The following is a 20,054-nucleotide window of genomic DNA, read 5'->3' as shown; positions in this document are numbered from 1 at the left end:
GTAGGAACCTTGGAATGCACTCACAGCACACTGGCCGAATTGGGGTGAGCCATTGGGGGAAGAAAGCGAAAGCGTGGGAAGCGAAACGGCCGAGAACGGGTTGGTATCGTCGTATTGCGCCAGTACGGGTGGAGTGGGTCAGCCTCTCGCTGTAACGTTTGCAGACAGCGAGTCTGGAGTACCCATGCAAGCATCGATTTCGTTAATCGTCGAATCGCACGATGTAGTACCTCATTGCACCATTGCGCCGACCGCGTCGATCAAGGTCTGTCGCGGAGAGATCTATACCCTCCGACGTCGCTATGGCCCCCCAGCAGGACATTGATGCATTATGCCCGGAGTGCATCCTCTTAAGCGAGAGCATATGATTATCAGACGATAATAATAATTAATGATGATGCACTTTGTGCTCACTTGCCACGTCAATCCTCATACCACTAGGGTATTTTATCCGTGCTTAGTGAGAAAATAGATAACGGGCCCTTCTGGTTTGCGGTGGTCGGGCCATCTCTCTCCAGACCTTTCCTTGTTTACTGCTAGGTAAGCAATCTTACGGCCGTTCTCCGGTCCTCCTACCAGATTGCGTAGGGTCCGGTCGGGGTGGAGTCAGGGCAAGGCAAAACTATCATCCCACAGGGCTCGACTCTCGAACAGCGTAATCAACATGACGAGGAAAATCCATGGAATTGGTGGTCCGATCAGATCGAAAAAAAAGAATTCCAAGTGTGGTGCTGCTTATATACAGTCCAGATACCATTGCGGTAAAGATGCCAGAAGAAAGAAACAATGAAAGATCCGACCGAGTATCTATTTACGCCGTAGAGAAAAAGAGGAAGAAAAAAGACCCCCAAAGTCGGACACCGCCATGCACCGTGGGATGGAGGGACCAAGATGAGGAGCACAAACGACAGGTCATCAGTGGTGTAGGAGACAAATACAGAATTCAAACAGTCGTCACGGTCGGGGATCTGGTCTACCTGGACATGTCCCACGTCGGTTTCAGGCTCGTCATCAGGTCGTCCCTGGTGCCCACCACCTCGGGTGGCAGCCGACTGACGCGGTAGGCCCCCATGCGGATGTTGTTCATGTGCGCCGTCGATATGCCCGTCCGGGCGCTGCGGATGCTGCCGGCGTCGCTTCCCGTGTCCTGGTTCTTGAACCGCGGTGGAGGCGCGAAGTCCAGGTTGGTGTACGTGCCGGACTTGCGCAGTGCGTGTGGGCTGGGCATGGGAGCAAGCTCTTCAAATGGAGAGGCCAGCGGAGTGTGGGCACGAATTGCCGGACTGAAGGGTCGAAGTCCTCCCGTAGGAGTCTCTGGACGTCCCTCACGTTGGTCCCGGAAGTTCTTGCCCGGGGCAAACTCAATTCCATGCATGAACGCATCGTCCTTCAGCGCATGAGGAGTGGGCAGATTTTGCAGCGGGGAGGGAATGGGCATCGGCTTGCGAGGGGGTCCACGAGCACCCGGGAGACGTCCCGAGGCCGACGAGAACGCACGCGGGCCAGGAGCGTACCCACCAAAGCCGACGGAGCTGCTCGCCATATGACGGCCACCTCCCTGGAAGCGCGGTGGTGCACGCGGCGGTGGCGTCATGGCACGGCGAGGCATCGGCTCCGCGAACGGAGCCATAGGGGTGTGCGGCATCAAAGTACTCACCGGTGACCGGGTCGTAGACAAACCCGTCGCCCTCCCAGTATTCCTCATCGTAGTCCTCGTAGTATTGAGTCTCCCGGCCGCCGGCCTTGGAGTCGTCAAAGTACTCCTTGTAAAAGGATCGGATTCGGTTGGCACGCTGCTCCGGGTTCTCAGACGGATCATCCGGCGGCAGCGGGCGCAGGCCCATGGTCAAACGGCGGGTGTCACGACGGTTGTCGTAGGCCAGGTCCAGATCCAGGCTTTGCGCTGACTCTTCTGGCACCTCGGGCAGAGGAGTCGCATCGTGGTGCTTTTCTTCTACATCAGAGATGTTCACCGCAGGAATCGTGAATTCAGACTGTCGGTGATCATCTCCGTAGTCACTGGTCACATCGCTTGAAGGCAAGGAGATCCGGGGCAATTGCGTCGTGGAAGCTTGAACATGCTCGGAAAGTTCCGAGTCACGCGGAGAGGGAACTGGCTCAGGAAGAGGGAAGTTGAGCCGCTCCTCATGAAGAGTACTGTTGCTCTCCGCTCCGTGCAGCTCGGCCTCGGTCTCAACATGGATGGTCGGGGTGGGGAGAGGGGGAAGATGGAGTTCCTCGGCGTGGTCGTGGCTCTTGCTTTCCTTCTCCTCTTCATAGGCCGTGGCAGCAGCAGTAGAACCGATGGCCAGATTGAGTTCATCATGGTCCAGGGGGTACGGAGCTACTCCCGGGGTTGGTTCGTGATACTCAGGGCGAGGCGGAGAGCCGCCTGACCTGGGTTCGGCGGAGGGATTGTTGTAGAGAGGGGGGGACGAGCGCGACATTCGCTGGGCATTCCGCAACAGAGCCGATTTGGGCTCCTCGACCGGCAGTCGATGGGTGGAACCCATCATGCTGGATCCATCATCTCGAGGCGTCCGAGGGAATGAGCGGACGGAGCCATTGTCTTGCGTGAAGATCGTAGCCGGGCGGTATTTATCGTCATCTCCGGTCACTGTCCGGGACAGCGAATGAAGTGAATCTGTAGAGCCATGTATCCCCGGGGGCAGCAGATACGGGTGCATGATATCCAACGATAATCCCTTGCTGTGGGCCATGGGGGGCATTGGTCCCTGAGGTCCTGGCCTTCTCCTTCCTTGCGACGACGCCACTGGATCTAGCCCAAAGTCAAGCGACTTATACTTGTCATTGATATCCTCACGCTTCAATTTCCTGACCGATCTTCGGTGAAGTAAGTACAGGACGATGGCGGCACATAAAAGGGGCACACTAGTCGACTGTCAGCAAGAGAAGGGACAGGTAGATACATCGTCTCCAACATACCCTGCACCGAGTACAACCGGCAGGACTGTTGTGGTCAGTTCGCTCTCGGGCTTCGTACAGTTGCTTCCTTTGGCACAATCAGACGTTGATGAAGGTTGCGGAGCTCTTGCGAACAAGGCCGGCGAAGTCGAATCACTACTCGACATCAGCAGCGGCAGCCGATGAACCGGCACGACCTCCCGCTGATTCGGGTGATGTAAATTGGCATGGTGGGCGTGAGGCATGATGAAAGCGCCCGATAGGCAGAACTTGTTGTTGTGGACCGGAAGTTGACGAGCGGCGTTACCAGAACGCGAGGGGACCGGTCGACACGACGTTGTAAGGAGATGGCGAGAGCCGCAGCTAGTTTGTCGGATTCATGGGAGGGTCCAGATCACGACGGAATTCGAATCGACAGACTATGCACGCGGGCGCTTCGGGGTAAAGGAGTGAAAAGTGAAAACAATGGCTGGGGCGGAAGGGATCAATCAAAGAGCGAGGGGGACAGTGTGTCCTTGTAAAGGAATGGCGGCCAGCAGCCAGAAGAGAACGAACAGGGGTCGGAACACAGGGAAGTAAGTTGAAGAAGAGAAAGAGAAGGAAGAAAGAGAGAGAGAGAGAGAAAGAGGAGAAGGAGTGGATTCGGACTGTGTGTTACATACACTAACTATTAAACTAGTGGTACCCGTGCAGAAGTCGAGGTACTTAGGACACAGCAGCCGATAAGCAGGACACCCACGTACCAGTACAATGTCTTCCGGTACCCAGCCAGGTACCTGAGGCTAACCGCGTTGGGTTGGCACTAGCCCCTGAACTCTTTCTCCGTTTAGCTTTTCTTCCATTTCTCTTGTTCTCTTCCCCCAGCGGACTATGGATCTAGGCACATCATAGTAGCTACCTCGGTCCGTACATTATAGTCTCCTACCCATCGTCCAGTGGTTTGTTTATTTTGAATCGCCTGCTGTTGATGGCCCAAGCAAGGCGCAATGCGGGTTTCAGACCCGACTGGGTCCAGACTGGACCAATCAGGGCACTCACCCCTGAATTGGAGGCTAAGCGCAAGGAGATGATTACATACAGTACCGTCAGCCACGACCGTTTCAGGCGGATCGTAGTGCTGACCCAGACCCGTAGCGAAATTATCACTGCTCCACCGAAGGTTTCTAGAAGAATTATTCGCCTACCTGCATCATATTCATGGAAAGTAAGTATTAATACAAACTGCAGTAACTAGGTACTCAGCTACCTACCTAGACAGGTAGTGATATACTGCTCACAGGATAACAGTTAAATACAACCAGGCTAATATGAATAAATTCCTATACTTCTATCTTCTGGAGGTCCCCATGCCTACGCATGACTACCCCGACTGTCCTAAGTTGCTTTTTGATTATGACTATAATGAGCAGAATGAAAAAGAATCACATTCTATATACATCCTCTCTCCCAGCTAGGTTTCCTTCCGCTTCGGTGAGAGTGACGTCAGATTCCTCGAATAACCGAATCGGCCAGGAGCCCGCGAATATCCTCATGCACTGTGCAATATTCTTCAGTCATGGCCGATCAATTGAATAAATTGCCAAGGAGCTGTTGATAGTGCTGCTAGCACATACGACATTTCATCGATCTCGATCGCCATGGAGCCCGCCGATCTAGAAAAGGCCGATCCCTCCGAGAATAATGTACAACATGATGGCGATGACAGCAGTATTCATCACTCCTCCTCGGTCAGCTCCTCATACTCCTCATCCTCTTCTTCCCAACATGCGATAGACTATCTCTCCCGCGCCCAGACGGCTCATTCCCAGCGCGACGCCGGTCTGGAGCGCCACCCCACCGCGCTCAGTCGCATCGCAACACAGCGCAGCCAACACACTGCTACCGTGGGTGCCGGTCTCAAACCCCGAATATCACGAAAGCCATGGCCTGAATTCGGGGCTGGCAAAGCTTATCCGCCGCTCCTTCCAGCGAGGGAGGAATATGTCGTCGAATTTGTCGGGCCGGACGACCCATTGCATCCCCAGAATTGGCCGACTTTGAAGAAGTGGGTGGCCCCAATTAAACAAAAGAGAGATATACATGCTAACACTGCACAAGAATTGCTACGGCCATAATGCTGGCCTACACGACCTTCAACGCTACCTTCACCAGCAGCATCTACTCCACCGCAACCTCCGTTATCTCGCCAGAATTCCACGTCTCCGCCGAGGTCGGCACCTTGGGTCTGTCATTGTACGTGCTGGGATTTGCGACAGGTCCGATTCTCTGGGCACCTTTATCCGAACTGCGTGGCCGTCGTCTGCCCATCCTCATCGCCGTGTTCGGCTTTACCGTGTTCCAGTTTGGCGTTGCAACCGCCAAAGATCTACAAACGGTGATGCTGTGCCGCTTCTTTGGCGGATTTTTCGGCGCATGCCCCATTGCCGTTGTGGCGGCGGTCTTCTCGGACATCTTCGACAACCGTTTGCGAGGCCTGGCGATCACCCTCTTCACCATGACCGTCTTCACGGGCCCTCTGTTTGCATCAACAGTCGGCGGCTTCATTGTGCAGAGCCACCTAGGCTGGCGGTGGACGGAATACCTGACCGGCATCATGGGTGCGTCGGCATTGGTGTTAAATATTTTCTTCCTGCATGAAACATATCCACCGGTTGTGCTGATCGACAAGGCCGCGGAGCTACGGCGCCGCACCAAGAACTGGGGCATCCATGCCAAACAGGAAGAAATCGAGGTGGACATGCGAGAACTTCTCCAGAAAAACTTCAGTCGGCCACTGAAGATCCTATTCACCGAGCCCATCGTGTTGTCTCTCAGCATCTACATGGCCTTTTTGTACGGCCTGCTGTATCTCTTCCTGACAGCCTACCCGATTGTATTCCAACGGATCCACGGTTTTGGAAAAGGTGTGAGCGGGCTGCCTTACCTGGGACTCATCATTGGTGAATTCCTCGGCGGCATCTTCATCATCCTCACACAGCCCTGGTATATCCGCAAACTGGATGCCAACAACGGCATCCCGATCCCCGAATGGCGGCTGCCGCCCGCCATCGTCGGCAGCGTGGCATTCGCCGGTGGACTGTTCTGGTTTGGCTGGTCCGGTTTCAAAGCCGATATCCATTGGATTGTGCCGACTCTATCCGGTCTTTTGACAGGTTTTGGTCTGCTATGCATCTTCCTCCAGGCCCTAAACTATATTGTCGATGCCTATCTTCTCTTGTGAGTGCACCATACTTAGATTGATGGTGGTACTTATTGTTTGTAGTGCCGCCTCCGCCCTGGCAGCTAATAGTATCCTCCGCTCAACTGCCGGCGCGAGCTTCCCTCTCTTCGCAACATATATGGTATGTCACCTTGCCACCATTTGGGGAGCCATTCTGACCATTATCACCCAGTTTAATTCACTTGGCATCAACTGGGCCGGGACCTTGCTTGGTTGTGTGGCTGCTCTCCTCATCCCCCTGCCTATCGTCTTCTATCTCTACGGACCCAAAATCCGGGCCAAGAGTAAATTTGCAACAGACTATTTGATGACGGCACAAGCGCATACTGACGAGCGGATGGAATAAAAGTTGAAGCATCTCAAATGTATCATTATATTCTTTTTGTGATTTCCTGCGGTCGTTGTCAGTGTCTTGCCTGTTCTCAAGATACCCTGTGTCCTTCAGCATTGAATATCAGCCGATAATAATGTCATGGATTGGAGCTTCTAAATCTCAAACACTTAAGAGCCGCACGCCAGAATTGTGTCTCGGTAGTTCGGGCGTATCGGCCATATCGGGGGCTGGGAGCTCATCCACCGAGAATCTGCCTTAACCACAGGTACGCATTGCCCTGAAAGCGATATATCCATTGGAAGCCCGAAATCCATATAAAATGGCCTTTTCCAGTTTTCCTGTCCTCAATTCATCTCGTTCCCGATCAATTCCTCAATCTATCTTTCTAGACCATTTCCTGTCCTTCAACCCTAAGTGCAAGAGGCCATGTCTCAACTCAAAATCCTCATCTGTGGCGCCGGCATCACAGGAAACGCCCTTGCATTCCAACTCTCCAAGCTCGGACACTCCATTACTGTGATTGAACGCTTTCCTGATCTCCGGTCATCAGGGCTCCAAGTCGACCTTCGCGGCCCCGGCCTTCAAGCCCTCCGACGGATGGGTATCGAGAAAGCCTTTCGCCCTCATTTAGTTCCCGAGCAAGGCTTCGAGCTTGTTGATCGAAAGGGCAAACAATGGGGATATTTCCCGGTCAACAAGTCTGGCAAGGGATTGCAGAGTCTTTCGACAGATTTCGAGATCATGAGGGGTGATCTATGTCAGATCCTCTATGATTCCACTAAGGAGCGGGCTGAGTACCGGTTCGGGATGTTTGTGAAGGAAATTTCTCAGGATGAGAAATACGCAGAAGTCCTTTTGTCTGATGGTAGTCGCGAGCGGTTTGACCTCGTTGTTGGTGCGGATGGCGCCGGCTCTCACACTCGGAAGATGATCCTTGACAAAGGGGAGGCAGATCCATTTCATCCTCTCGGTGTATGTGCGGGTTACTTTACTATCAAACAGCCTGCTAAGCCCGGCGAGGGATATAATGCCACTGGATTCATTGCACCGGGAAAACGTGGTATCATGACTCGTCGAAGTGATCCTGACAAGTACCAAGCCTACATGTTCTGTAAGCCCAATGCATCGGAACATCTCAAGAACGCCAGGAAGGGCAACATCCAAGACGAAAAGGAAGGGATTGCAGAAGTTTTTCGCGATGCTGGATGGCGGACAGAAGAGATCCTCAAGGGTCTGGCTGACTCCAAGGACTTCTATTGTGAGCGCTTGGGCGTCGTCACCATGGATCATTGGTCTCGGGGCCGTGTTGTGCTGGTGGGAGATGCGGGTTACTGCCCAAGTGCTATGACGGGCATGGGCACAACCTGCGGCGTGACTGGTGCCTACATCCTGGCTGGCGAGATTGGGAAACATTGTGACTCGGATGGCTCCATGGACAACATCACGGCTGCTTTGACGCAATATGAAGGAAAATTGCGTCCATTCATCAATACCGTCCAAAGCGGATTGGCGGAAACCAAGGGAGACTACTTTGGTAAACTTCCGTCGTCGAAGATGGGGATTCAGATGATCTATATTCTCTTCTGGGTTGCCTCAGCTCTGAGGCTAGATGTTATTGCAACGTGGTTTTTGCGCGAAGATACCAAAGGTTGGAAACTTCCAGAGTATATGGAGACGGATTGTGCTTCGGAGTAAAACCTGCCTGGGCGCTGAGACTAGAAAAGTTTCCGCCGTGATGTATTATTGAATCCGTTGTGTGATTACAGGTTCCTGTTGACAAAGATTTATGCCAACTTGACTTTATTAATATCATTATTTAATTGAATGAGTTACTCTGGAATGCTTTTAATGAGCTCACTGCGGAAAAAGACTATCCGAAAAGCCCAAGTCAAAGCTGTCACCCAGAAAGTCAAAGTCCGTATCGAAATCCGCCAACAGGGGCATCTCCATGCCGCCGAATGGCCAAGTTTCCGTACCTGGATCCATTGGATTGGTGGACGATCTGGTCTGAAAGAGTTCATGGCATGTATCCAGACTCTCGTGCAGGACCTTCAAAATAGCCTCCTTTGATGGCTTGCCATAGAGACGAGACTCGGCTTGAGCCAACATCATATTCAGACACACATAGACCTTCACATTTGTTTCGCCGTACCACATCCTGTCTTTTGCATATTGGACCACGCGACGACCATCTTGCAGCAATGGTTCTTTGCGATTGCGGTCCCTTCCAGGGAAGAATGAAATGTCTCCTTCAGGCTCTGGACATAGTCCGAGAAAAATAAGCAATGCGCCTCGCGTGATGATGTCGCGAAACATACCACCACCGGCCAGGAGTAAACGGCGGTACAGGACATCTTCAAGAAGCGAGACGATGTCCTGTGCAGCTGCAAGACATACTTTTTGGGAGTAGCTGTACAGGGGATTTTTCTGGGCCGTGATGGCATATGAGAAGTGGAGGCACAGAGGAAAGCGGCGAAGGAGATGGCTGCAGTAGCTGGAGGCAAATTTTGCTGTCTTGTTCATAGAGGCAGCGTGCTCGATTTCGGTAGCGGCATCGCGACAAGCCTGGGCCAGTTCATTTCCAATGGCTAAAACTTGCTCGTAGGACGATTCCTCTTGCAGACTGTTGATTACTCTGGTGACCCGCAGCCTCAGAGGAAGGGAACTTGCCAATACCGGCTGAAAGGAAACATGGGTGGGGTGCTCCTCTGGATTCCCTTCATCTAGATCGTTGTCGTTGACATTGGACGGCGGCTGCGTATTGTAATCTTCATCCCTGATCATAGGTGACATACCCGAGTCTAATGCGGCTTGTACATTCAGTTCGAGAATGGTGTACCACAGCCGCCGTCGAATTTCTTTCTGTTGCGTACTCATCTCCTCAAAGCGGTTCGGATCTTGATGGAAGCCCATCTGCATCGCCATTCTCGTGAGTGAGCCCGCTGAGATCCACACCAAATCGGTTCCCACTCGAGTAACCTGACGGGCCAGGAGTAGGAGGCAGTGGATTTGGATGCCTTCAACTTTCAGGCGGTTTTTTTCCAATGGTGCAGAAAGCCATGTCTGGGCAATATAGATCCAAGATGAGCTTTTTGTGGCCATGTCATTGCGAACATTGCTATCATCATGGATTGTGCCCGCCAAGATCATCACAAGGAGAAGCCGCAGCAAGAAATGGTCCTTTGCGGTTTCTGGTTGATTAGTGTAGCTTTCGTAGTCTGCTCGGAAGGAGGGGAGATAAAGAATTCGGAAGCAGGACTCAAAAGTGGCGAAATACAGCTCAACCAGTTCATCCATCACCTGGCGGCTGGGAAAGGACCGATGAATGTCCGCAGGGAGATTTCCTCGTGTGGCACGTTTGCTCTTGATATCTCGCGCTAGCCGTTTACATTGGGCGACCTTCTCTGCAGTCTCGTTCTGACTATTTTCCAATTGAGAGAACACATCATAGCATTCTCCAAATGGCTCGAGGGGCGCCAATTCTTCCATCTGTGATAATTATCAGCAGGTGTACGAGGTAAACGGGAGACGAGGGTCTACCATAGAGAGAGAGCTCATCCAATGTCCTTGGCCAAAGACCCGAGTCTTCGAGACGGTGCCTCGGATGCGCGTTTCTGAAGGCCCTTCGGAACTGCTCTGTAATTCCTGCTGTCTCACAGAAGTCGTACGATGGTGTTCCTCGAACGTACATGCTGAGGCCACACCATGTGCGGTACACTGGTTACATGGCTGAGTCCGATCGCATCGGACCTTACGACGACGACACTCGACACAGGAATAGGCCGGGCGTCTGCGTTTCCGGGGGTGAGACGGGCTGGCCATTTGATCATTGAATTGGATGCTATTGACGCGGATGGACCGATAGCTCCGAAGTGTCGGCCGTAAAGCAGCCATGTTACATAATCCGATGTCTCCGGCCATCAAAGGAAACTTAGTTGAATACTGGCAGGTTGTTTAGAATCACTTGGATGTTTATGCAAGCTCATATTGGCAATAATGTCGAATCGATTATGGTTGATTCTAATGAAGGTGTTAATGGCCCTGTGTTCTGTAACTAAGACTGGCTAAGAGTTGGTATGTATGTAACTCAGGTAATTAACTACCCTCTACATAGATCCATAACTTCCCTCAATCGATCAACATAACATAGCCTGCCTCGATGAAGGCGCCATTGAATGAATGAGATGCTCCACTCGAAGACATGGCGGGAATCATTATTGTTAACCGGATTCAGCCAACAGGTCAACCCTGGGGGAAATACGTATTAGACGAGTCTATGGCGATGAAAATTCTACAATTTCTACAAACAACTATACACAGTGCTCCTCTTATTTGTTTTCGCATTGCATCCGCTCTGTAAGTAACTGGGATCTAAAATGCTCCAACACAGGACAAGAATAGACATGATGACATGGTTCTTTAGCGATCTTCGTGCTTGCTTCAAAATCATCATAAGGTTCAAATCATCCTCCCGCACACAGTCCACGCACGGGGAGGTATTACAGCGCAATTATCAAATATGGCCCGCGCATAATATGGAACAAAGACGAAAGGAATGAGGTGGCCGACTGTAAAAAGAAAGGGCCCGTGGGCGGTACAAATGAAATGCGACACAGAATTTTTTTGAGCGGGCAATGTACATGACGAGACGGTTGTACACGGAAAATAGGGATATGGCGCTTTTGCAAGATGTGCTATGCTCGGGAAAGGAGTCCGCGGAGGAAGGAGGAGTCGATGGATGGAAGGAAAAGGAGATGCTCATGCAAATGATCTTTCTTTTTCAGAGGTCGTTCACATCAACTCATGCGGCCGACGGTAAAACGTATGCGAATCAGGGTGTATAAAAGTTCGGAGCATCAGGTCAAGGTAGAATTAATGCATTTCGGCCATGGCAGCCTCGAAGCTGGCAAGATCGTCGTGGGATGGTTGGTCGAAGATTCGTCGGAAGGGTGGATCAGAAGGAAAAACATCTGGCGGACTCGCGGAGACACCTTCGGCTTTGCGAATTACCTCTTTCAGGGCGCGCGTGACGACGCCTGCACGGACGACTAGATCCCGGAGGGACGAGGTGTCGAAGGGGAGTTTTTGGGTTCGTGTCGCTGGATCAAAGTCGAGAGCTGAGGGGGCCGAGCCACGACTGGGTGACAGCATATCCAGCACTGACTTTGACTTGGGGGAGCGTCTGGTGAGTTGACCCAGAGGTGGACCAGACGAGGAGGGTCGATCTTGATCAGGGATATCTTGCCATGAGTTGTCGCTGTTTCGTTTGGACGAACCATTGGTGTTGACAGCTTCCTCATCGGACTCATCAAAGCTGAAAGTCAGAGAAGAAGGCGAGCGTGGAGGTGACCGGTGATCATCATCATCGATGGTGGCCAGATTCACAATGCCTTCTGCTTCTTTCCAGAGCTCACCGGATGGTCCACTGACAAGATCCAAGACACTCGCTTGATGTCGAAGGCGCTTGAGCTCTTCCACCAGGAGTGTTAGTTCCTGAACCTGGCCAAACTGGCCGTGGAGGCTGGCCTGGCGTTCGAGAATGGCTTTTGGAACTGTCATACTCTGACGATGATCGGACTCGGAGGGCTTCGAGGTCGGGCTGGCGTTGTTGGTCTCTTGCGGCTCGTCAAAGTCAAAATCGCTGTCCCAGTCTTCGCTGACCCCTTTGGTACCCAGACCCCAGGTGCCAAATTTGCCTGAACTTTGCCGTGACTCCGCCAGTGGCGGGTCTCGCGCCACGGGAACACTCTGGCTTCGAAGGTGTACGGTGGACGCTGCTTTCCGACCGGTGGCACGGCTGCCGCGGTCCACACATTCCTGCTTCCCATGAACGGTCCGGGGACGAGTCTCAGTGCCAGGCGGTTCGCGATCTGAAGAACGGGGTTGTTCAGACCAGTCGAAGATGTTCATCTTCCCCGCTGATCCAGTCGTCTCCACCGACTTGCCCGAAGGTGAGCGTTTGGGGACTGAATCGTTAGGCACGACACTGACCATGCTGCATGCGTCTCCCTCGTCTGATACGTCCGACAGGGCTGTCACGTTTCCACCCATCTGCTGGGGAAGTGTTGGGGAAGCCAGGAGGGTGTCGGGGAAGAGCGGGTTTTGGTCCAGGTGTGAGCCTACCGAACGGGGGATAAGGTCCTCCAGGGTCGCAACTGCCTCATTGGAGAGCCGCGGGCCTGCCTTGTCGAACATGGTCTCGATACGCAGTCCTTTTGCTCCGCTGCGACTGGACCCGCGTGTCCGCACCGAATCCCAGTAGTCGCTCACCAGGTCCGTCTCGTACTCATCACCGGACGTAAACACGCGCGTGTCGTCTGACCCGATGATGGTCGATGCCGGGTCTGAAGCGGCGATTGAATGCCGTTTGGGCCGATTACGGAGCGAGGGGGTATAGTCCGGACGATACGATCCATGCTGCCAGGAAAGAACATCGGAACTCAGCGGACGGGGCCTACGCAGCGCACTCGCTCCTAATTGATAGTCCTGAGACACCGACCGTGGACCGATGCGAGTTGAGAAAGCCATGCCGGGCTGCGCAATGGTGTGCGAGCGGCGAGGCAGACTGGGATCGGTGGTGTTTCGTCGTGGACGAGGCTGAAGCGAGCTTGGGAGTATGCTTTCAGAAGGGGAGAGCTCCGAACGGGGTATGGAAAACGTTCTTCCTTTCACGCGTTTCAAAGATCCCCCGCGAGGCCGCCCACTGAGCGGAGTGCCGGTGGCCGTAACCGTGTCGGCCACAACGGTCTTCTTCGTCTCGACATCGTTGAGGGAATACGAATGCTTGTGCTTCAGCTTTTCGGTCTGGTCGACCGGCGGAGCAATTCTACCAGTAGCCTGGATTGGATTGTGAACTTCAACTGGAGTATCTGGCACAGACTCGGGCTTGTCTGCAGTAGTCTTGACCGTGATCGCAGTCGCCAAAATCAAGGCCGGCACTGTGTCTCCATCAGACACGAGCTGCCGCACCACTGGAACCTTGGAGGTACCTGGAGTGGGCAACCTGCGGGCCAACTTCTCCGATATCCTGTCGGCCTTGGGGTGCAGATACGGTTTCCAGTCAGTTTGCTGGCTGAGCTCAAAGTCTCCCGCCACTGGGGACTCAAGGAACTGCCCAGAGAAACGGGAGGTGAACTCGGCGGCTATAGGGGTATTCAAATGCATAGTCTCAGATCGTTGATAGCTGGTGGCCGGCCGACGCAAGGCAGTCGGACTGGACAATGCGGGAGCCGGGTTGACGAACACATTGGAAATCTGTGATGACGAGCGTTTGACCAACTTGTTTGGAGCTCGGCGCTGGCTGGGAGGACGAGGCAGGATTGGACTGGCGGAGCCATTGAAGGACGGAGTCACGGGGCTATGGGCTGAGGCGCTATCTGTTTGGAAGGAGGCCAGTGACAGCCGCCGCAGCCAGCTGGACGATGGCCGTGATTGGGAGGCTTCCTCCTCCTCAGCAATTCGCAATGGCGGGTTGGTCAGAGTCTGACCCCTCCGCCGCAGCCTGGCCGCCCCGAAGGACAGTGATGCCCTCCGGAGATCTGAGCTCTTGCGTGGGTCCCCGCCATCGTCATTGCTGCGAGACCAGTCCGCCCCCGCGTCTGTCAGCCGGGTGGAAATCGAGATCGAGGTCTTTGGTCGTGCATCTGTAGCAGCCGGCTGCGTAGCACAGGGAGGCTGTTCTTGAGGCGGAAGTGTTTTCCGGCGAGCGAGGCGGGTGCGTTCGACACGACCGAGGGCGAAGCCGGACGGTGCGATGCCTACCGTGCTCAGTGCACAGAGCTGGGATGCAAACGCGTCAGTCTCGAGTATGTATTTGCCCGCGGGTTTCAGACAAGAGGGACGGGCGTTTGTCGTAGAGGGAGGGGCTGGAACGGGACCATTCGGGACCACCAGAACCAGTGGAAAGGGAACTCACCGTCGAGACGTGATCCATCCTCAGATGCGTGGAGGCGAGTTAGACGCCGCCGAGTTTAGCACCGCAGCGTCGACCTGGGCGAGCGACATCCCATTTGGATTGGCATATGGGGGGAGGGGATGGAAGAAGACAGAAAGGAGAGGCAGGCGACAGGGACTGGGCTGAAGCAGCGAGCCCTTGCAGGGGAGAGGGATGAGAGAGAGGAAGGGAGGGGGAGAGGAAACGGAAGGAGTGAATGAATAATGATGGGGAAAAGTAGTAGGTCCGTAGTCTAGTGTGGAGGCAGAAAGGAACGAGCGAGAGGTGGTGTCAACAAAGCTACGACCGACGGGGTAAACGCGAGGAAGAATCAATCATAGTCGATCGCCCCTTGCCGCATCCCTCGTGTTTCTGATCCCGCTCAGCCAATAATTCCCCGGCTTACAATCCACTCTGACACATGATTATTTCCCTTTGATCGATCTCGTCATCGGCCCACTTGGTCTGGTTCGTCAATCGCGAACCAAGATTATGTGACATAAGGACGCCCGGAACAACAGTTGACTGACAGCCAATGATCAATGGATCACTGGACTCGATACCCTCTACAGAATGGTCACGACCCAAGCCCACTGGCCCTCCGTGATCTATGACAGAGGGATCTTCGTCAGGTAATGAACCAGACTAGAGACCCTCGGCCAACCGCATACCGATCGCAGCTGCAACTGCCCATCGTCGCACAGGGGTCGTGTGGCTGCCTGGTCCCCTTGAACCGGTCCAACAAACGTCCCCAGCATGACCAACGGGACCGATGAACTTCTGGCCTGAATCTACATCCGCTAGTCCATTTAATTGAAGGTACAATGAAAGAACGATTCGGATTGTTGACTATCTATACTCTTGGATCCTAAACAATCACCTGACCTTATCGATAAGACAAACGAGCCCACTCGATGGCCGAGCCACGGACTCGACCTTCAAAGACACTCACCCACCATCGTGCCAACATGGAAACCGAACTCCAGGCGCAGATCCCCGGTCTCGACCGTGTCATTTCAGAATACTCGGTGGTATGTCTGCACCTCCCTCTAATACGGCCACAATGCGCAATGCCCCCGCGCTGACCATTCATCTTTTCACAGGGCTACCTGATCCACGCCTCCAACCTGTACGTCGAGGATGGCAGCGTCCAATCCCCATTAACCGAGGCCGCCGAAACTGTCACCGAGCTTCTAGTCTCCGCCTCGGGTGATTTCTCCCCGCAGAACCACGAGGCGATCGGCAACCTGGTGGAAAAGTTCATCGCCAAACTGAGCTCCTCCAATGGCGTGGATGCGGAGCGGCGACAGATGCCGTTCATGGCCAAGAAGCTGGATCAGGCCATCAACGTCGGCTCCCAGCGCAACATGTCATCCACCCTGGGCTTGACTGGCACCACCGTGGACTTGGAGTCGGCCAATGCCCGAAAGGTCGAGTCGCGCGTGGATAAGAAGAAGCTCGAAAAGGCCGAGCGCAAGATTCGGTTCAAGCAGGAGAAGAAGCAGATGAAGACCGTTCAGTATGAAGCCTCGCGCTTGCTGAACCCGACGGATGAGGCCATGTCCTATGAAGAGTTCTTCATGGCGGTCAACCCTCTCCAGCTGGGCGCAGATGCCCAGTCCAAGAGCAAGGATATCAAGTTGGACAACCTCGATATCTCCATCAGCGGTCTACGGATCCTGACCGACGCAGCCTTGACGCTGGCCTATGGTCGTCGCTATGGTTTGGTGGGTCAGAACGGTATCGGAAAGTCCACGTTGCTGCGCGCATTGAGTCGTCGAGAAGTCGCCATTCCAAGCCACATCTCCATTCTCCACGTCGAGCAGGAGATTACCGGTGACGATACCACAGCTATTCAAGCCGTTTTGGACGCCGACGTATGGCGGAAACACCTCCTCGCAGAACAAGAGAAGATCACAAAACAATTGGCAGCGATCGAAGAGGAGAGATCCCAGATGGCAGATACATCAAAAGATGCCGCCAGATTGGACCACGAACGGGAAGGCCTGGATATCACTCTCAGCGATATCTATTCCAAGCTTTCCGAGATGGAGTCGGACAAGGCCGAGTCCCGCGCAGCCAGCATTTTGGCGGGTCTAGGTTTCTCCCCGGAGAGACAGCAATACGCCACCAAAACCTTCTCCGGAGGTTGGAGAATGAGATTATCGCTGGCTCGAGCTTTGTTCTGTGAGCCAGATCTCCTTTTGCTGGACGGTATGCTGTCCCTTAAAAAGACGTGTGGATCAAATAGGGAACTAACCGTGCCACAGAACCTTCAAACATGTTGGACGTTCCGTCGATCACTTTCTTGTCCAACTACCTCCAAGGCTATCCTAGTACTGTCCTGGTCGTTTCGCACGATCGATCGTTCCTCAACGAAGTGGCCACGGATATTGTCCACCAACATTCGGAGCGCCTGGACTACTACCGGGGTGCTAATTTCGGTAGGTGACACCACAGCAGATTTCAGGTCCAATAGCTTACAGTTTTCCAGAATCATTCTATGCGACCAAAGAAGAGCGCAGGAAGACTGCCAAGCGCGAGTATGAGAAGCAGATGGCAGAGAGGGCACATCTCCAAGGTTGGATACCTGCCTCGGGTCGTATTGTGCATGCTAACCACCATCACTAGCCTTTATCGATAAGTTCCGGTACAATGCCGCCAAGTCCTCCGAAGCGCAATCGAGAATCAAGAAGCTCGAGCGGATGCCCGTCCTCGAAGCCCCCGAGAGCGAATATGTCGTTCACTTCCAGTTCCCCGAGGTAGAGAAGCTGTCCCCACCCATCGTTCAAATGACGGAAGTGTCCTTTGGCTACACCAAGGACAAGCCTCTTCTCAAGGATGTGGATCTGGATGTTCAATTGGACTCGCGTATTGGAATTGTTGGACCGAACGGTGCCGGTAAAACCACCGTGCTGAAGCTTCTGACCAACCAGCTGGAGCCGACCAAGGGTCTGATCTCGGCACACTCGAGATTGCGCATTGGATTCTTCGCTCAACACCACGTCGACGCACTGGATATGACGACGAGTGCCGTGAGTTTCATGGCCAAGACGTATCCCGGCAAGAGTGACGAGGAGTACCGAAGACACTTGGGCGCGTAAGTCAACCTCTTTCGACGGATCATCGAGTCGTTACTGATCTTCTATATACAGATTTGGCATTACAGGCACCACCGGTCTCCAGCGCATGGAGCTGTTGTCTGGAGGACAGAAATCCCGTGTGGCGTTCGCCTGTCTGTCTCTGACCAACCCGCACATCCTGGTTCTGGACGAACCGTCCAATCACCTGGATATCGAGGGTATGGATGCGCTGTCGGAGGCCCTGCAAAGGTTCGAGGGAGGTGTAGTGATGGTGTCCCACGACGTGACGATGCTGCAGAATGTGTGTACGAGCCTGTGGGTGTGCGACAAGGGCACGGTGACCAAGTTCGACGGCAACGTCGCCGCGTACAAGAAGATGATCAGCGCACAGGCCAATGAGGCTGGAGTGGCTGCTCCTCATTAAAACTGATAGAAAGTAGGTAGTTTATGAACGTAAAAAGGAAAAATATCCTCTAGCAACATACCCTTGAAGTGGCCAACCCTACCAGAATTCTATACATTCACTCTTATCTTATCGCCAGCCCCGTGACGACGGTGCCGCGTGGGGGTAATAGCCGGGGTACCTCTTTCTTCCCGACCACACTCATCGTAACTACATTTCCTCCGTACCCCATACCATGCCGACAGAGGACGACGAGCCCGATTTCCCCCACCAACCACTCCTCCCCACGGCTTCGTCCGACTACGATGTGGTCCATGCGCCCGAGCTGAGTTATGTAGGGGGCTGGTTCATCTGGGCCCTCACCTTCTCCGCCGGAATCAGCGGGCTTTTGTTTGGCTATGAGTAAGTCTGTATTCGTGATGATATGAGGCGAAGAGACATTGACCATCTCACGATTCAGTACGGGAGTGATCTCGTCGACCTTGGTGACCGTGGGCTCCGACCTCTCGGGTCGCGACCTCACCACTCTTGACAAGAGTCTCATCACCTCATGTACCAGTCTATTTGCACTCTTCGCGAGTCCCCTGACGGGGATTCTGGCCGATAAACTCGGCCGGCGCAAGGTCATTCTTGGCGCGGATGCTTTGTTTGCGCTCGGAGCTTTGATCCAGGCGGGTACGAGTCATGTCGGGGGCATGATTTTTGGTCGGAGTATTGTTGGTCTTGCGGTTGGTAGTGCTAGTGCCGTGACTCCACTGTATGTTCGACGGATGGCTTCAACCGACAGTGGTAGCTAATTGGTATCAGATATATCTCCGAGCTGGCCCCATCCCACGCCAGAGGACGGCTGGTGACCATTATGTGCTTGCTCATCACCGGCGGCCAGGTCGTGGCATATACTATCGGCTGGCTCTTCTCCGCCATGCCCGGAGGTTGGCGTTGGATCGTCGGCCTTGGGGCACTGCCTGCATTCCTGCAATTTGCAATTCTCGTGTTTCTTCCGGAGACGCCTCGGTGGCTTGTCCAAGCCGGATTCGACACCCGCGCACAGAATGTCTTGTCCCGGATCTACCGAGACTGTGACGACAGTGAACGCGTCGTGGAAAGAGTTATGCGCAACATTCGCGGGGAGATTGTTCAGGAGGCCCTTGAACTCGGACAGAACAAACCCCTCGACTCGAAACCGCAGTGGCTTCATGATACCATGGAGCGCGCAGGCGACTTGCTCCGTAATGGTGGCAACCGGCGAGCGTTGACGATCGCCATGATGCTGCAGGGACTGCAGCAGCTCTGTGGGTTTAACAGTTTGATGTACTTTTCCGCCACCATCTTCTATGATTTGAACTTCACTTCGCCGACCTTGATTGCGCTCTCGGTGGCGGGAACGAATTTCCTCGGCACGCTTCTCGCATTTGTCTTGATAGACCGAATTGGCCGTCGACGCATTCTGCTGTATTCCATCCCCGTGATGGCTCTTGCCTTGTTCGGCTGTGCTATTGCATTCTTTTCCCTCAAATCCTCCTCGCTGGGCGGGCGCGATGATCCAGGCACGCACCGATTGTTGATGCAAACTGCGTATCTACCAATGCTTCAGCGCAGTCCGGAAACTGAATCCCCCAGTTTGTTCTTCCCCGTTTTAATCATTGTCTTCATGGTCATCTACACTGCTGCTTATGCCTTGGGTCTCGGCAATGTCCCCTGGCAACAGTCCGAATTGTTCCCTCTGAATGTGCGCTCCTTGGGCTCGGCGATGGCGACGGGGACGAACTGGGGCTCGAACTTTATTGTAGGCCTCACCTTCTTGCCCATGATGCAATGGATTTCGCCGGGGTGGACGTTTACAATCTATGCGCTAGTCTGTACGCTGGGCTGGTTCGCTGTGCGAGCCATCTACCCGGAGATGAGTGGGCTCAGCTTGGAAGAAGTGAAGGGTCTGTTGGCAAATGGTTGGGGAGTGCAGGAGAGTCTTCGGCGTCGACATGCTTTGTCGGTTGAAATAGAGTCATAGAGCATCAAAATTTCATTACTTCTGCTTCCACACATCTTGGCCATTTCTCAGCTGGTGCACAGTTTCGTCTGAGCACCCAACATCAACTTCCTGTCAACGAGGAACATTCACTCTGGGTGCGCTGGTATATCCACTGCCGGTGCACTCG

At 53.7% G+C, this 20,054-nt stretch overlaps 8 protein-coding genes across 8 annotated transcripts; 5 read left to right on the top strand and 3 right to left on the bottom strand.

Annotated features, from left to right (window-relative positions):
• Window positions 1–973: 973 nt before the first annotated feature.
• Window positions 974–3,170, bottom strand: N7510_006760 (uncharacterized protein; the record flags this gene model as incomplete). The annotated part of the gene is made up of 3 exons (XM_056978685.1): window positions 974–1,558; window positions 1,623–2,892; window positions 2,947–3,170. 3 exons carry the CDS (start codon window positions 3,168–3,170, stop codon window positions 974–976), a joined length of 2,079 nt encoding a protein of 692 aa, XP_056831728.1.
• A 1,392-nt stretch (window positions 3,171–4,562) lies between these two features.
• N7510_006759 (MFS transporter) lies at window positions 4,563–6,491 on the top strand (the record flags this gene model as incomplete). The annotated part of the gene is made up of 3 exons (XM_056978684.1): window positions 4,563–4,969; window positions 5,023–6,141; window positions 6,188–6,491. The coding sequence occupies 3 exons, from the start codon at window positions 4,563–4,565 to the stop codon at window positions 6,489–6,491; spliced, it is 1,830 nt and encodes a 609-aa protein (XP_056831727.1).
• A 414-nt stretch (window positions 6,492–6,905) lies between these two features.
• On the top strand, window positions 6,906–8,174 carry N7510_006758 (uncharacterized protein; the record flags this gene model as incomplete). The annotated part of the gene is made up of 1 exon (XM_056978683.1): window positions 6,906–8,174. The coding sequence occupies one exon, from the start codon at window positions 6,906–6,908 to the stop codon at window positions 8,172–8,174; it is 1,269 nt and encodes a 422-aa protein (XP_056831726.1).
• Window positions 8,175–8,333: 159 nt separating this feature from the next.
• On the bottom strand, window positions 8,334–9,968 carry N7510_006757 (putative C6 transcription factor; the record flags this gene model as incomplete). Its single annotated transcript, XM_056978682.1, has 1 exon — window positions 8,334–9,968. One exon carries the CDS (start codon window positions 9,966–9,968, stop codon window positions 8,334–8,336), a length of 1,635 nt encoding a protein of 544 aa, XP_056831725.1.
• A 1,383-nt stretch (window positions 9,969–11,351) lies between these two features.
• N7510_006756 (uncharacterized protein) lies at window positions 11,352–14,412 on the bottom strand (the record flags this gene model as incomplete). The annotated part of the gene is made up of 2 exons (XM_056978681.1): window positions 11,352–14,258; window positions 14,395–14,412. 2 exons carry the CDS (start codon window positions 14,410–14,412, stop codon window positions 11,352–11,354), a joined length of 2,925 nt encoding a protein of 974 aa, XP_056831724.1.
• Window positions 14,413–15,380: 968 nt separating this feature from the next.
• N7510_006755 (putative AAA family ATPase GCN20) lies at window positions 15,381–17,919 on the top strand (the record flags this gene model as incomplete). The annotated part of the gene is made up of 6 exons (XM_056978680.1): window positions 15,381–15,443; window positions 15,516–16,626; window positions 16,683–16,856; window positions 16,907–16,993; window positions 17,044–17,512; window positions 17,568–17,919. The coding sequence occupies 6 exons, from the start codon at window positions 15,381–15,383 to the stop codon at window positions 17,917–17,919; spliced, it is 2,256 nt and encodes a 751-aa protein (XP_056831723.1).
• Window positions 17,920–18,133: 214 nt separating this feature from the next.
• On the top strand, window positions 18,134–18,695 carry N7510_006754 (uncharacterized protein; the record flags this gene model as incomplete). The annotated part of the gene is made up of 2 exons (XM_056978679.1): window positions 18,134–18,300; window positions 18,359–18,695. The coding sequence occupies 2 exons, from the start codon at window positions 18,134–18,136 to the stop codon at window positions 18,693–18,695; spliced, it is 504 nt and encodes a 167-aa protein (XP_056831722.1).
• Window positions 18,696–18,757: 62 nt separating this feature from the next.
• On the top strand, window positions 18,758–19,906 carry N7510_006753 (uncharacterized protein; the record flags this gene model as incomplete). The annotated part of the gene is made up of 1 exon (XM_056978678.1): window positions 18,758–19,906. One exon carries the CDS (start codon window positions 18,758–18,760, stop codon window positions 19,904–19,906), a length of 1,149 nt encoding a protein of 382 aa, XP_056831721.1.
• Between the last annotated feature and the right edge of the window lie 148 nt (window positions 19,907–20,054).

Source organism: Penicillium lagena (assembly GCF_028827675.1).
Source record: "Penicillium lagena strain IBT 129212 chromosome Unknown utg000005l_segment0_segment0, whole genome shotgun sequence".
Lineage (NCBI taxonomy): Eukaryota > Fungi > Ascomycota > Eurotiomycetes > Eurotiales > Aspergillaceae > Penicillium > Penicillium lagena.
This window is presented reverse-complemented; position numbering and strand designations above follow the sequence as displayed.